General features: G+C 35.4%; 3 protein-coding genes across 3 annotated transcripts; 2 read left to right on the forward strand and 1 right to left on the reverse strand.

Moving 5' to 3' along the window:
• Positions 1-4,836: 4,836 nt before the first annotated feature.
• Su(fu) (suppressor of fused domain protein) lies at positions 4,837-7,303 on the forward strand. Its single transcript, XM_090172499.1, has 10 exons — positions 4,837-5,111; positions 5,173-5,307; positions 5,364-5,506; positions 5,574-5,716; positions 5,785-5,943; positions 6,007-6,160; positions 6,218-6,314; positions 6,378-6,533; positions 6,595-6,802; positions 6,869-7,303. The coding sequence occupies exons 1-10, from the start codon at positions 4,987-4,989 to the stop codon at positions 6,938-6,940; spliced, it is 1,392 nt and encodes a 463-aa protein (XP_090028625.1). The 5' UTR covers positions 4,837-4,986; the 3' UTR covers positions 6,941-7,303.
• A 203-nt stretch (positions 7,304-7,506) lies between these two features.
• Positions 7,507-11,525, reverse strand: LOC149948756 (uncharacterized). The gene is made up of 10 exons (XM_090173892.1): positions 11,482-11,525; positions 11,283-11,372; positions 11,087-11,211; positions 10,714-11,021; positions 8,850-10,309; positions 8,579-8,786; positions 8,371-8,514; positions 7,993-8,283; positions 7,624-7,742; positions 7,507-7,554 (listed from the first exon to the last, which is right to left on the reverse strand). Exons 4-10 carry the CDS (start codon positions 11,012-11,014, stop codon positions 7,549-7,551), a joined length of 2,529 nt encoding a protein of 842 aa, XP_090030018.1. The 5' UTR covers positions 11,015-11,021; positions 11,087-11,211; positions 11,283-11,372; positions 11,482-11,525; the 3' UTR covers positions 7,507-7,548.
• A 3-nt stretch (positions 11,526-11,528) lies between these two features.
• On the forward strand, positions 11,529-14,262 carry abs (ATP-dependent RNA helicase abstrakt). Its single transcript, XM_090173893.1, has 11 exons — positions 11,529-11,623; positions 11,681-11,773; positions 11,873-12,162; positions 12,228-12,345; positions 12,414-12,505; positions 12,564-12,854; positions 12,915-13,077; positions 13,146-13,349; positions 13,413-13,659; positions 13,732-13,803; positions 13,869-14,262. The coding sequence occupies exons 1-11, from the start codon at positions 11,603-11,605 to the stop codon at positions 14,114-14,116; spliced, it is 1,839 nt and encodes a 612-aa protein (XP_090030019.1). The 5' UTR covers positions 11,529-11,602; the 3' UTR covers positions 14,117-14,262.
• Positions 14,263-16,499: the final 2,237 nt, after the last annotated feature.

Consider the following 16,499-nt stretch of genomic DNA (forward strand, 5'->3'; position numbering starts at 1 on the left):
CCGATTCTACAACGAGTTCGGACGCCGCCAGCCTTTCCCGTCCAGGCGCCGCCAGCCATTCCCGTCGAGCCGCAGCCGCAGTCAGCCGCCGCCAGCCATTCCTGTCCAGTGGCAGCCGCAGCCAACCGTTCCCGTGCAGCCATTCCTGTCCAGCCGCAGCCAGCCATTTCCGTCCACCCGCAGCCGCCGTTAGCCGTTCCCTTACGACCATGGGAAACATTTCCACGCTGTTCAGTTTCCACGATATTCAGTTTCCACGCTATTCAGTTTCCACGTTATTCCTCAAATTCCTGATCACATTTATAAAAAAAATATATTTGGGAGGGAGAACGAGTCCGACTCCGAGTCTAATAAACCGATTCTACAACGAGTTCGGACGCCGCCAGCCTTTCCCGTCCGGCCGCCGCCAGCCATTCCCGTCGATCCCCAACCGCCGCCGTTCGGCCACCGCCAGCCATTCCCGTCAATCCGCCGCCTCCGTCAACCGTTCCCGTCCGGCCGCCGCCAGCCATTCCCGTCGATCCGCCGCCTCCGTCAACCGTTCCCGTCGAGCCGCAACCGCCGCAAATCGTTCCCTTTCCATCTGCAGCCGTTGCCGTCCAGCCACGACGCTATAACTTCCGACCTCGAACTTTTCGTCCCAGATATAAACCTTAAATAAACCTCTTATGTATAAACGACCACTTCAATTTAGTTCTAATAAATTCAACGTTTCAATATGTGCAAAGTAGCCTGTTAAAATCGTTAACGGAAGAAAACTTTTCCTTTTTTCCCTAATCATCTATAAGGGGAAGACAAACTTCCACTTCCGGTCATTCGCAGATCACTTCCGCTCACTTGTAGACCAAAACTCAAGTCGTGGATTTTCCAAGTGCAACTTTACTATAATTCTTCAAATTTCATTAAGAAAATCTGCGACTTCATAAATTTTACCTCATATAGTGAATAAAGAAACGTTTTTGGCTATAACGCAATTTTCTTTGGTAAAAATTGTTCCACTCATAAACTTCATTTCTAGTCTAAAATTTACTTTTCTAAAGATAGTGTCACTCGTTCTTAGACAATTGATATAAGAATAATATTTAATTTATATTTCTTAGTTAATTAACCTTTTTTTAAGAAAATTTCGTTATAGAAAATCTGACTATTTAATATAATTTATTTATTATTGTTTTAAAACTATAGTCAGGGCCGTCTTTATACTTTTGCCGCCCAAAAATTTGCCACCCTTTTATACAAAATCGTAATTCTTTTCTGTGCAATATTGAAACAACAGCCACCATTGAGCGATTACCGCCCTGGGGCTATATTCCCATTCTAGCTTAATGCATAATTAGTCCCTATTTTTATCAAATAAAAACAATTTCGAGAAAAGAGAAGAAGCAATAATAAATGTTTCACTAAATAAATCAGCAAGTGAAACTATTTGTACGATTTTGCCCAACTTGTTTAAATGGAAAACGACGCCTTTAAAATTCAGTCAGTGGCGACTTCTAACAACGACAAGGGGAAACATTTCCACGCTATTCAGTTTCCACGCTATTCAGTTTCCACGTTATTCAGTTTCCACGTTATTCAGTTTCCACGCTATTCAGTTTCCACGTTATTCAGTTTCCACGTTATTCAGTTTCCACGCTATTCAGTTTCCACGTTATTCAGTTTCCACGCTATTCAGTTTCCACGTTATTCAGTTTCCACGTTATTCAGTTTCCACGCTATTCAGTTTCCACGTTATTCAGTTTCCACGCTATTCAGTTTCCACGTTATTCAGTTTCCACGCTATTCAGTTTCCACGTTATTCAGTTTCCACGTTATTCAGTTTCCACGTTATTCAGTTTCCACGTTATTCAGTTTCCACGTTATTCAGTTTCCACGTTATTCAGTTTCCACGTTATTCAGTTTCCACGTTATTCAAGTTGCTGTCATTTTCCACGTTATTCAGGATGCACGTTATTCAGTTTCCACGTTATTCAGCCTCCCCATGATAGCCCATCCCCAACTCAAAGTCAAACATATGGTCTTGAAGTTCGCTGAAAATTAAAAACACTTATGTTCCGAGATTAGTATAAAATAATTCCTATAATATTACATACTTATGAAATGAGCATTTTATTTCTTTCCGAAATCAGGGCTGCGTTCAACAACTATCAACGGAGAAAAACCGTTGAGTTATCGTTGAGTTCTTTTAAAGGGACTTTCAAGAAAGACCTAGTCGATTTGAAATACGTCATTCGGTCGTAACTTTGGCTTCACAACGAACGGCGACCGAATGACGTATTTTAAATTGACTAGAGGGTCTCTTGAAAGTCGCTTTAATCAACGCTACGTCACAAAAATCTAAAAGTTGTTGTACGATTTATAGTTCGCTGACTTAACGAACAAAATATTGTCTGCTACCCCTCCTTTAACTTTGTCGAATGACGTCACGATACCGATGAGCAACGGAAAAACAATCTCGCTCAGCCGATGTTTCCGCTGAGTCTCCGATGATCAACGTTACGTCAAAACCGGAAGTAAAAAACCCGTTCAGCAAAAAACCGCTGACCGTTGAGCTCAGCGCTGAGCTTTTTTAGAGTTGTTGAACGCAGCCAAGTTTTTACTGTGCAAAAAAAAAGCTATTTTTACCATTTTTAATTTTCCGCAGTTATGCTTATAGACGAGAAAAACGCAAACACAAATTAAAGTAAGGTCACTGCGCACGACGCGACACGCAGTAACTCGCCTCTTTCAAAATTTCCGCCGTAACCATGGCGACAATGTTTAAAGATTTCAGATTTAAGATTTATTTACTGACAACCCTTTTGGAACAGGGCGGCTCACTCACAAACGAGGAGCACAGTCGAGAAAAAAAATAAAAAATACATATACAAAACCAGCATGGAATAAAATCCAGGAAATACCAAAAACCCAATCCAGAATTTTACAGCAGAAATAAAACCCGCCAAAAACCCAATTCAAAATAAGCATATAAATAAAAAATACATATATATATAATACCAAGAATGTATTTATTTATACTCAGGGAGAATGAATATGTCGAGACTATCGACGGACACGTTGAGGCCCTAACGCCGTCACGCTAATGAGGCGGGGGGGGGAGGAAAAAAGGAGGCGGTCTTATTTTTTGCGTCCTCGCAGCAGCGGTAATCGCGTCGAAAAACGTTATTTTTAAGAACCAATGAGATTGCAGTATTATTTTATTTTATTAAAGCGGAGGAGCATACCGGGGGTCCCAACGGGTGGAATTGTAGAAACGCTAAAAATATTCTCGAGAGGAAAAAAGGAGGCGGTCTTATTTTTTGCGTCCTCGCAGCAGCGGTAATCGCGTCGAAAAACGTTATTTTTAAGAACCAATGAGATTGCAGTATTATTTTATTTTATTAAAGCGGAGGAGCACACCGGGGGTCCCAACGTGTGGAATTGTAGAAACGCTAAAAATAATCTCGACATATTCATAGTTTGCACCGAAGGGAGGGGCCTATGGTCTCCAAGGAAACTGGGAGGGCGATCAAAAGTTCAAACCATTTCGCGCGTAGCTACTATATAGGTAGCCATTTTGTTGGTAATCTCGTCAAAGCTACAAAACGTATTAGATTTATGCTTTAAAATTTTAAATGGGCCCTAAACAAAGCCAGATAAGATTCTAAGGCCGGGTTATTTAAATAAAATATCAAATTACGACAGAAATATCTACGAAAAGAAGTTAACAAAGCTTATCAAAGTTAGGCCTTTGCGGTCATCCTTTTTACAATTACCTTCACTATCGAATAAAATAAACAATTTTCGCTCTCCATTGGTAATTGAACTACTCGAACAATTTTTAACCAGGCAGATAACCATTTTTAACGTGAAAATAATTCCTTAATCATTTGAAAATAATTAAAATCCGCAAACAGACGATTGAAACTGTTAACCCTCCCGTTTTACTAAGAAATCTACACCTTCAAAATGGCGGCAAAGAAACGTTCATTCTTGCTCAAATTAAATATTTATTCTTGGTTCTTATATCTATACTTGGAACTGCGTCATTGATGACGTAGGGATGCAAACTATGTATTCATTCTCCCTGAGTATAAATAAATACATTCTTGATAATACGATAAGAGCGAAAGAAACCGATTAATTATTATTCAAACGACGCCAAGCGTCCTTGGCCTTCTTCCACAACCCAAGAATCCATTTGACCTGATGTAGATCTGAAATATTATTAGATACCCGCACGTCCATTGTTACAATAGTGGCCCATTGATGCTCGTTCGTAGCTTGGAGGAGAGAAGTATTCTGGAGTGGAAAAGTCGGGCGCCACCTGCGGCTTTGTAAAATTCCCATCATGCACTTTTTGGTCGGACGTCATCAAGCCAGAATGATGGCAGATAAAGCTGACGTCCGACCAAAAACCGGGGTAGTCTGGGTAATTCTAACAGCAATAGGCGGGAAAGGACGTTCTTATTACCGCTATGGGATTTTCCACTCCAGAATACTTCTCTCCTCCAAGTTCGTAGCCTCACTCCTTTTAGTGCCAATACCGTAAATTTTGTCAAGATGTTCTAGCCGCCGAAAAAAACCTGTTCTAACATTTTCTTGTCGCAAGGCCCGAAACACAATGCCAGGAAACATGTGGTTTGGCATCAACATCAGCCGACCCAAGTACTTCAATTTGCTGACCGCCTCACGCTCACGCATAGTGCTCCAACCAAGCTCCCCCTTAATAGCAGCATTCTAAGTAAATAATAAAGCGCTTGTCAGATGGCGCCGATAACCCGATTCCATCCTAATGGCATCCTTCTAGCTTACGCAGTGTTTCTCATTTCTACCATCCTCTACGTGATAAAAAGTGTCATTTTTTCACCGCTGACCGCTAGCTCCATCTCTGAACTAAAAAGTGCCTATGTTTTAGAAAGACATTTCGTCTAGTTTTCACTTTTTCTTTTACTAAAGTTAACAATGAATTTCTTTTATCTGTAAATTAAGTTAAATAAATGATCAATGATGGACAATTTCACATCCATTCCACAAGTTTTTCTGGGTCTAGAAGCATTATATTCATCATGCCGCAACATATATCCTGAACAACCAAACCCTTTACAAGTTACAGCACTTGTTAAATTTTGGTAAAGGTCACTATTTAAATGAAAAATTAATTGTTCTGTACAAATAAAATTTATTTAAAAGGCTTGGGGGACCAGACCCTCTCGATTACATTAGCATGTATGCTAATTCTGGTGATGAATCTAAAGGTATTCCTCCACATTGGCATTACGTCAGCTTTGGTCTATCAGATTTATATGGAGATGGCAGAGTTCACGAGTACATTAAACCAATACACATAAAATTACTCCTTTACTTAATCAATTCAAAAACAGTATTTCAGGGACAGGAAATGATATTCCTAGTGGGTTTGGATTTGAGCTAACATTTCGTTTGAAAAGAGAACCAGGGGAAACAGCCCCACCTACTTGGCCTGCTGCAATTATGCAAGCTTTAGCCAAATATGTCTTCCAATCAGGTTTCATTTTACAAAAGTTTTTTTTCTAATCCCTACAAAACACAGTAACCTTTTCACTTTTGTACAGAAAATAGACTTTGTGCTGGTGATCACGTATCTTGGCATTGCCCACTAGACAATAGCGAATCGCGAATCCAACACATGCTAATGACAGAAGACCCCCAGCTTGGAACAGTTATGACCCCTTTTGGACCAGTCGCCTTTGTACAGGTCAAATATTTAAAATATGAAAAAATGTGGCATTGAAATATTTGTAAATAAACCATTTTGCCCTAAAGATTGTTGGGGTATGTACGGAAGAGTTACAAGCCGCTCAAAGGTGGAATGGGCCCGGTGTTATAGATTTAATGAAGGCTGTTGGAGGAATCGGAGGAGATTGGTTAGTAACTGATATGAGACGGGGTGAATCAATGTTTGAAATTGATCCGGATGTACAGGTAAATTAAGTGAAATGTATACCAGTTAAAAGCTAAGTAAAATAACGCTCAATGATAAAATAGGAAGCGGTAGAAGAAGGTATAGAAAATGAAGGTTCAAATTTAAGCGGCGTCAGTGCCAGGTGCTCTTGGTCAGAAAAATCTCAGCCAACCCAAATTGAGAGAAATGAAACACAAGGCGGACGAGGGGCTGCCATACCACAAATTTCAGAAGATGGTTAAATTTGTTAGTTTTGTTACTTTGAAAATATGTTAAACCTATCTTATATTACAGATACAGCTCAAATTAAAGCTACTTTGAAAAGGGGCTTACTCAACACCACACCTGTCCTACCTCCAATCCAACCAAACAAATCAAAAAATTTAAACCAGTAAGATAATTACTTACCTTTTAAAAAAGGGCACTGCAACAGTCCTGTTTTTATCCACCTTAGAAATCAATCTAATTTGAGGAAAGAATCATACGACAGTAACGCTAGTAACGACGTAACTTCCTTAGAAACTGGCGAATTAGCCCGAACAAGAACTCTGGAATCCGTCCACATGCAATTTAATTTAGAAGCCGGATCTGTTCTTCCATTAGCTTTAAAGTATTTAAGGTAAATTTTAATAAAAGGTGTCATCAGTTAATTTGCTCTTATCATTTTAAAGAGGGAGGTTAAAACACGGACGCCATTTCACGTTTAAGAGTGTCATAGGAGATGTTGCTATTACATTCGTGGCTCCTAGTGTCGTCGGTGCTTTTGCTGACGTTGAACACCCCATTGCCGCTCACGGGCCGTGGTTACAAATTTTATTAACAGAGGACTTATTGGAGGAAATGATAGAAGATTTAGAAGAATTAAATCATCCAGAAATGGTTAATATCGATAATAATGTTATTCTTTCACGTGATCAAAAACATAATATTTCTTTGAATTTTCAGATTGAATTACCCAAAACATATTTCTGGAATGATAATAAACTATCTATAACGTTGCTTCCTGAAGAATATTAATAGTTTTACAATGTTTTAGTTAACAGTTATCTTAACTGTGAAATAGGAATACAGTCGGACTTGGTATTAAAATTATTCTACATTTATGAAATTAGATAAAATGTTTTTACTTTTTTTCGGGTCTGTTTGGAATGGTAAGATCCTTAGTTTGAGAATTTTTTTCTTATATGGCCCAATTTTTAAATGTGTTAACAAATTGTTTTCTGCAAACTGCTTAAAAGAAATTATATATTGATGGGCAATAAGACCCACCCATAATTTTCATTTTAACTGCATTTAGTGTTGTACAAATGCGTACATGGTTTTTGAGTTACTATTTATTTTCGATTGTTGAGACATTTAATTTCCCCCATATTTTCCATTGTGTAAATATATAATTTCTTAAGCTTTTCATAAATATGAAAAACTACGATTTTTGTATCGTCATTTTCTACCTCTAAGCTTGTTTGTACAAGCGCATAGAAGTAAATAAATATATTTATACATTTGACTAGAGTTGTTGTTTTAATAATTTTTTTAGCTTAAATCCACTAATCATTGATTTAAGTGCATAAAGTACTAGAAAATAATTACCTTTTAAATCGGAATGATAACTCTACTTGAGGAAGTCATTTCTGAAAAGAAACATCAGGAAATATATTAAGACTACTTTAAAGTATAAATTAGTAATGCAAAAGCTTTACCTTATTTTTTCCTAATTTAAATTTATTTTTTTTATAAAACTCCTCTTTAGGTTTTGAGATACTTGCGGGAATTTCAGTTACAGAATTAGAATCATCATCCAACGTGACTATAGTCAAATCTGAAATATTATTTAAAAGCAATAGGTTTTATAATATTTCAATACTAAAAAGAAATGAGAGATAAAAGCCACTTTGAATACTCAAAATTTAAAATATTAATTTTGTATTTATTTTATAATATTTACACATTTAAGGAAATTAGTAGTTGAGGTAAAAAATAACTAAAAAATAATAAGCAATAAACAAATTAAATATAATACCACAGATTAAGAAATTTACTTTACAGCTATCAAGATCTGCTTTGTCTACCTCTTGCACCTTTACTCGTAGATGTTTCAGTTCTGGAAGACTTAACAGATGATTCGCTCTCCGAATCTCCTTTTGAAGATTGTCTTTCTTGGGTTCTAGAATATCTCCTTTTACGAGAGTCAGACGGTTCTGTATTACTTTTATTTTGCTTGGAGTCCTCCGTTGATTTTCTCTCCCGCCTTGTTTTATTAAATATAGAAGAATATTCGTCGGAAGCGTATTTTGGATTAAGTTTTCGTTGACGTCTCAGACCAGATCTTCGACCTTTATCATCATCATCAGTTTGAGTTTCTGACGGTTAAAGAAAAATAGTCAAATGATACTTGTAATTACAGCTTGAGTAGAAATCATGATTTTTCTAAAGTTAAAAATATTTACCAGAAGTTAAATCTTCTCTTTGGGAACTAGAATCATCCACATTCTGATATGAATCTAATTTCTTTTCCAATTCTTCAGCTGGACTGGGGGTACTTCTACCAGAACTTTGCTTATCCTTTGTTATTGTAGACGTAATTTCTTTAACTAAAAAAATTAATCATACTATACCGAGAACAGCGATGGTTGAGAAAAACTGATTGCTATTTACTATCTTTAAGTGGCATTTTCTTGATTTCCTTAGCTGGAGTCGGTAATGGTACGGCTTTAAACTCCTCATCAGAAGATAAACTAATTTCGTCATCAAATGAAGACAGGTCACTAGTATGAACTGAACTAACAGATACATCGGACTTCTTGTCTTCATCTTCCTTTTTATTTTCCCCTTTTTTCAAGTTACTCAAAGTTCTGATGAAATCCTTTAAGAAAAAGTAATAATCAATGGACATGTAATGTAACTTTTAAATCGTAAATATACTAACATCATCAGTTTCACTACTTTCTATTTCAACTTTCTTTTCAGAAGAATGATTATCGGGTGATTTGAAAATGTGACTTAGAGTATCTTTCTTTTCTAAACTTTTAGGTTTTGTGACTGAATCTCTTTTTGAACCATCCTTGTCATGCTTTTTATCTTTCTCTTGAGACGTTTTAGCAGGTGCCTCTTTCCCAGCTGTTACGAAATTTTTTGAAACAGGTTTTACTATATTGGCTTTAATAGGCACAAATCTACTCTTTTCCTTCACAGTTTGAAGCTCAGGTTTGGAAACTTTGGAGGAAATGTCAGTCTTTGTAGTGCTGCTACTTGAAGCAAGCTTAGTTTTCGAAACTAAGGTGGATTTTGGGGTCTTTGACTCTGACAATTTTGAGCTAGACTTGACAGTTGAAGATTTTGGTTTAGAGGAATATTTAGATTTCTCAGAACTTGATTTGCTTTCGCTTTTTTCACTTTTGTGCTCCTGTTTTCCTTTGGAAGGGCTTGATTTAGAACTTTTACTATCACTTCTCTTGTTTGTGTCGTGAGATTTGTGTCCTTTGGATTTTGAATACTCATACTTGGATGATTTACTGGAGACATCTGAGGACTTTGTTTTATCACTTTTGCTTGGTGGTTTTTCTCTGGAGATTTCGGACAACGAATTTGAACGACTCAAATTTTCACTTTTAGATGAAGAGTCTCTTGATTTTTCCGTCTTAGGTTTCTCTTTAGTTAAGTCAGTCAAAGAATTGGATCTACTATTTTCCATGGATGAAGTTTTGCTATCTTCATTCTGAACTTTAGCAGCTTCGATAACTTCTCTCTTTTTCAGTTCCTTTTCAACCATTTTCTTGCTTTCTATTTCTAATATTCGACGTATTTCTTGTTCCATTTTTTCTTTATCCCCCAATTCAAGTAATTTCTTTATTTCACTCTCCAAAGATTTTTTTTCTTCTGTATCTCCAGATTTTTTACTCTCAATTGTCCCTACGTCATTGCTGTCTTTCTCATCTAGTGTTTTTGACTCTACTTCTGCCACCAATTGAGATGATGGTTTAATTTTGAGTAAATTATCAAACGAAGCCTCAGAACTAGTTGCCCTTTTATTAAAGTCTAAGTTAGAGGGGTGTGGTGTTGGTTCTGTTTTTTCTTCATTAGGGCTACCCTTGTTTGAACTAGAGTTTGAATTATCATTGCTGCTGGCTTGAGGATCATAGATGACCAATGGTTCGCTGTTGAAAGAGCTGCTTGTATCCTCCCCCTTAACTAACTCTTCAGCTTCAACAAGTTTCTTCACAGGACTGGCGAAATCCACACCCGGCGGAAGAAGTTCATCATCACCGCTGATGGTAGTTTCAGTCTCTCTGCTTGTATTCAAAATTACGTAACTATCGTAATCTTTTTGGGGTTGTTTTGCAGTAACTGTTTCTGGTGGATCAATAGTCTCTTCCTTGTCTTCTTCAGCTGCAAGTTTAAACACCAGTGTCAAGAACACATTTTTAAAATAAACAACCCTATTGTCACCACAATTTATAAATTCACTCATGCATTTCATAAATCCAATATGCACAAATGACACTTTGTATCAATTGAACTAATAAAATTTTAATAATGTAAAAACCTTTAAAATTTATTACACACTTATAATTTATAACTCTTTTTGCATTAAAAAAATCTGTTCCTTGGTCACTGGTGTAAATAAATATAAAAAATTCCCTGTGCATGTATACATATTAAACTCTGCATAAAATTAAATTAACTTTTGAATAATTTCTTTAAATACGAAAAAAATGTAGCAAGTTTTTTTTTTTTGGAAAAAACATGCTGAATATCTCTTAGAAGATATTAATTAGCTTTAAAAATATCACCAATATGGATTACGGTGTCTTGAGCTTTATCTTGGACGATAATTTGACTAGGCACTTCCTTTATTTGAGAGTTCGCTAGGTCTTTAACTCCATTTTGGGTGGTTTCTTTCAAATCAAAAATTGCTGTTCTATCCATATCTTTTTCATCTTTCACTGCTTGTTCGTTATCCTCATTTTCATTCTGATCTCTATCAAGGCCCAAATAACGACGAGCTGCTATTTCAATTTGAGGTAGAAAAACTCGGTTTGCCTTGGAATTTACAATTTGATCAACTACATGTTCTACTCCAATTGATAGCATTCCCGATCTGTACGATTAAGTAAATGTCTAATTTATAAGGAAATTAAAATTAATTAATTAATTAATGCATACTCATTTATCTGACGTCGTAATTCATCGCGAAGTTGGTTTTTGTTCAACGATGGATTCCAAGTTTGTTGCGATAGAAACTTAGATACATATCCCTCTACCCTTTGACGTAAATTTTGATATGAAGGCTAATAAGACGAAATATTAAAACAGTAATTACCTTAGCATGAAGTTGGCAAAGATAAATACCAAGGCTTACCTTAGTGTCTACATCGGCGAGGCAATCTCTTCGAAACTGGTCAAAAATTCCTTGAGATTTCAGTTGCTTGACAATATTGTCCACAATTTGCTGATTTACCACAGGCATAACGTAAAAATTACTTTATAAAACTTGAAGTAAATAAATACATCGCATGCAAGTGAAGGAACGCCAATGGATTTAACGGCCAGTGACTAACCTTCAAAGCAGACGTTCCTTTCAATGTCGTCTGCAATAAACGTTTTTGTTATATCAAATTCCAAGGCTGATCCGTTCTGCATAGTTCTACTCCCTAGTTAAATTGTCTTATACGTTTAAAGATGGATCCACCTTCAACAAAGGTATTGTTATTAAAACTACCCACTAATATACTTTAATTTGTAACAAGAAATATATAGCGTTACAGAAGGGAAAGGAAAGAGGACTCATCAGATGATAGTGAAGATAACTACACTCCATATGTACCATTAAAAGAACGAAGAAAGCATAAAGTATATCAGTCTCTTTATATTGTTATATCATAGTCATACATTGCGTACTCGTACAGCAATAATTTTAAGTAAACATATACTACATTGAAGTAATTGAAGGTCGGGCGATTAGGAGCTTTGTTGGAAGAAGAAAGAAACAAATCGAGTGGGACAGACAGAGACGACGATGAATTTGAGGAAGATGATCAGTATGGCCGAAAATCTAATGTCAGTTTATTAGATCAACATAATGAATTGAAGAAAAAAGCGGAAGCTCGCAAAGAAAGCGCCCTAGAGAAACAACTTAAAGAGGAAGAGAAGATTTTAGAAAGTGTAGCTGAAAAAAGAGCTTTGATGGGTGTTGCTGAATTGGCCAAAGGAATTCAGTATCAAGATCCAATAAAAACTGCGTATGATTATTGTTTTTTCTAATTAAAGGAGAAACAAAGTTAGACTTTTTTAATATTTTATTTAGTTGGAGAATACCCAAATACATTTTAGCCATGTCAGAACTAAGGCATGAAACAACACGACAAAAACATTTGATATTAGTGGAAGGGGAACAAGTTCCTCCTCCTATAAAACATTTTAAGGTTGGTATTTATAGTGGCTAGTTAAAATCATTATAAGGAATTAAGTATTAACAATACAAATAATTTAGGAAATGAAATTTCCAAGAAGCATCATTAATGGATTAAAAATTAAAGGCATTAGTAAACCTACACCCATTCAAATGCAAGGATTACCAGCAGTGTAAGCATATCATAGCAAGTAGTAGAGCAATTATAGTAAATTATGTTTTAAAACTTAGGTTATCAGGTCGAGACATGATTGCAATAGCCTTCACTGGTTCTGGAAAGACGTTAGTTTTTGTTTTACCAATTATCATGTTTTGTTTCGAACAAGAAAAGAAGTTACCGTTCATTCAAAATGAAGGACCATATGGATTAATCATCTGTCCATCTCGTGAACTGGCAAAACAAACATTTGAAATAATAAAATTTTTCTGCCAAGCTGCATCTGATGATGGTTTGCCATTACTGAGGTGTTGTCTCTGCATTGGAGGCACTTCTGTAAAGGAACAATTAGACGTTGTGAAAAGGTAAATTATTACAAGGAATAGGTGTAATTTGGACTAATTAGTGTGTTTTTAATCTAACAGGGGTGTTCATATAATGGTGGCAACACCGGGTCGTTTAATGGACATGCTCGATAAAAAAATGATTAACTTGGATATATGTCGTTACCTATGTTTGGATGAAGCCGATAGGATGATTGATATGGGCTTTGAAGAAGATGTTCGAACCATTTTTTCCTTTTTCAAAGTATATTTTAGGGAATTATACAATAAACTGAAAAAAAAAACAATGAAATTAATAAATTATATATCTAGGGACAACGACAAACCTTGCTTTTCTCTGCCACAATGCCAAAGAAAATTCAAAACTTTGCCCGGAGTGCTTTAGTTAAGCCTGTGACCGTCAATGTTGGTAGGGCAGGTGCAGCTTCTATGGATGTCATACAAGAAGTAGAATACGTCAAACAGGAAGCAAAAATAGTTCATCTGTTAGATACACTCCAAAAGACATCTCCACCTGTAAGGAAAAATAAAAATAAAATGTCAAACATATCTGTAATGGTAATCGTATTGCATTGGCAGGTTTTAATTTTTGCTGAGAAAAAACAAGATGTTGATGCCATTCATGAATATTTGCTTCTAAAAGGAGTTGAAGCTGTGGCTATTCACGGAGGGAAAGATCAAGAAGAAAGATCTCGATCAGTGGAGGCTTTTCGAAAGGGAGAAAAAGACGTGTTAGTCGCAACTGACGTCGCTTCAAAGGGTTTGGATTTCGAAAACATTCAACATGTTGTTAATTACGATATGCCTGAAGATATTGAAAATTATGGTATGAAAATTAAATTAGAACTCTTTATTTTTTAAGTAAGTAATTATGATATTTGAATTGTAAAATTTTTAGTGCATAGAATTGGTCGTACCGGTCGATCTGGGAAAAAAGGGGTTGCGACTACTTTTATCAACAAAGCTTGCGGTTGGTTTATAGATTATTTATCCGTACTGTTGTAATCTATAATGATTTTTGGTTTTAAAATTTAGACGAGTCTGTTTTATTGGATTTAAAACATCTTTTGTTGGAGGCGAGGCAGAAGGTTCCACCATTTTTGGCAGCCCTACAATCGGAAAACGAAAAGTATTTGGATCTTGGAGACGAACGAGGTTGCTCGTATTGTGGTGGTTTGGGCCACAGAATTACCGACTGTCCAAAATTGGAAGCTATTCAGAGCAAACAAGCTTCAAATATCGGAAGAAGAGATTATTTGGCTAGTAACAGTGCTGATTGGTAAAGAAAGCATCAAGTGGAATAAACGTATCTTCCTTTGTTAGTGACATAGTTGTCCTAAAAATATATATAGCTATAGTATTGTAAATATACATAACTATAGCACTGTAAATATTAAATAAATGGTACTTTTTTATCATGTCCAAAAAAGGATGTTTTCTTAGATGAAAATGAAAGTCTTTTACAGGGTTGCCACACATCACGGAATTTTAAAATTAGTCTATAAAGTGCGGGATTTTAATTTTCTCTTGACACTTTTTGAAGGTAAATTTACTCTAGATCTATGACCAATTCTATGTTTATCATTTATTTCCTTGAAAGTTTGTCTAATTTTTTCCACATTGTAATAACCTTTTTAATGAAATATAAGTCTATTTAAATTTATTAACTTCTGATAAAAGTTAAGTATAAAACATTTTAGCCCTAAAAATCAGGGAATAGTCAAAAAATTTTAATAAATAATTTGGGGCAACCCAGTCTTAGGTCCCAAGAAAAATATCCCTGGTGTGATTAAAACATCCATTCAATTGGTTTCAAAGAAATAAAATTTTATTATTTTACAAAGTGATATAAAATTAGATTAAAGACAAAGTTATACATTTATTGTTTTTTTTTAACCATCTGGATAAAAATAAATACTTTCAAGCATATAAAATGTTTACACATAGACACCCCCAAATGCTATGGAAAATGAAGCTTCAGCGGAATAAAAATATAATCTCCAGGTTTGTTAGAGCTACTCACTTCTGATATTTTAGCAGGAATTATGTTCATCATGTAAATGAAATAGCTTCAAACTTTGAAGCTACAGTTTCTGTTCATCTGATTGCAAAGCCATAAGCTTCTGGTACAAGGGATGGGGAGATATTTACCGCTAGGTTTTAGCTAATTCCCAATTAGTGCTTAAGAAAGGGGCCTAAACTACAAATAACTTCCGTATTAGAGAAAATGGGGTTAAAGTGTTATTTTCGTGAACCAACTTTTATTTGCCATAAAACTTGTTACACTATAAAAATATAAATTTTTTTGGGAGGTGGGATTACGGTATAAACAAGGTTATTCAACTTTTAAGAGGTTGGATTAGGATGATATACCAGTAATAGAAACGCGTGTTCTCACCTAGAATCAGAGTTTCAAATTATTTAATTAATCAAAGCAAACTTATCCGTGGTACTCTTTCTATCATAATGTAGTCAATTATTGGGATTCTCTGTACTAAATTTCACTCTTCCATACAGGATCATTTGCGTACAACTTCGTTATTTGTTGTATCACATTCTTGGTTGCATACATTGTATTTCCTGTAAATATTGTATTTATTATCCATTTTATTTAACACTAATTATGTGTTTATTATACGTTTTTTCTTTGTTCTGGTCATTATGGTGTTAACATTGATTTCTTGATTATTTAAGTCATTATAAAATGTAATTGCACCATGAAGGTAGCCGAAACTGCAGTCGTGTTTTAATAAACGTTGTAAACGCTTGTGCACAAGTCTATTTCGTTGTCTTATATATATATATATATATATATATATATATATTTCGCGCAAGTAAAACGCTATACATCCAATAATATTTTTTCTTTGTGTGTAACATCGTATGTATCATATGATATAAATAAATAAGTCAGACTTTCTTCCCACCACCTGGATAAAGTAGAAGGATTTTATGTTGATTGGTTAAAAGCGCCATCTTTTTAACGTAAATAGTGGGTCGTGAAAAAAGAAAAATGGTGGGATCGAGAAATTTGTGAAAATAAAAAATTATTTACTTTTATAATTAAAAAATAAAAATTTTCAGTAAATATCTAAATGATGGGTAACCTAGCTAGCACTTCTGTATAATGAAGATAAGAGAGGGGAATTTGGGGAAATAAATTCTGACTTATGATCGTCATCATCCGAAAGCTTACGTACTCCAACCTCCAAAAGTGGAATAACCCTGCTATTATTTTTACTATCACAATTTTATAAATTCCATCCCATATTGAGAAACTAACCGTATAAACTACTCTTCGCGTTCTTCTTTGGGCAGCTCTCCCGATCAGATCAAAAAAATTAAATAAAAATTGACGGCTGTTAGAGAGCGAATATTTTTCATTAATTTTGTTATCAAATTTGAAATTATGACATAGCTGGGTTTCATAATTTATCCTTAACGATTATATCCGTTACATTACGCTGCATCCGAAAATCTGCCAAATACTACAAAATAATAATGATAATCAGCTAAGCAAGGAACCACACAGGCCTAAGTTAACTAGTGACTTGTGAAGCCAATTACAGGTTGTCGGGTTAAATTGCGTAGGAGGGTAGTTCTAAGCCCTTCAAGCCAACAACTCCCTACACATACTATTACTATTAACCAGAGCAAGTTGTGGAA

This window comes from Leiobunum rupestre, chromosome 4 (assembly GCF_980474605.1).
Source record: "Leiobunum rupestre chromosome 4, qqLeiRupe1.1.hap1, whole genome shotgun sequence".
Taxonomy (NCBI): domain Eukaryota; kingdom Metazoa; phylum Arthropoda; class Arachnida; order Opiliones; family Sclerosomatidae; genus Leiobunum; species Leiobunum rupestre.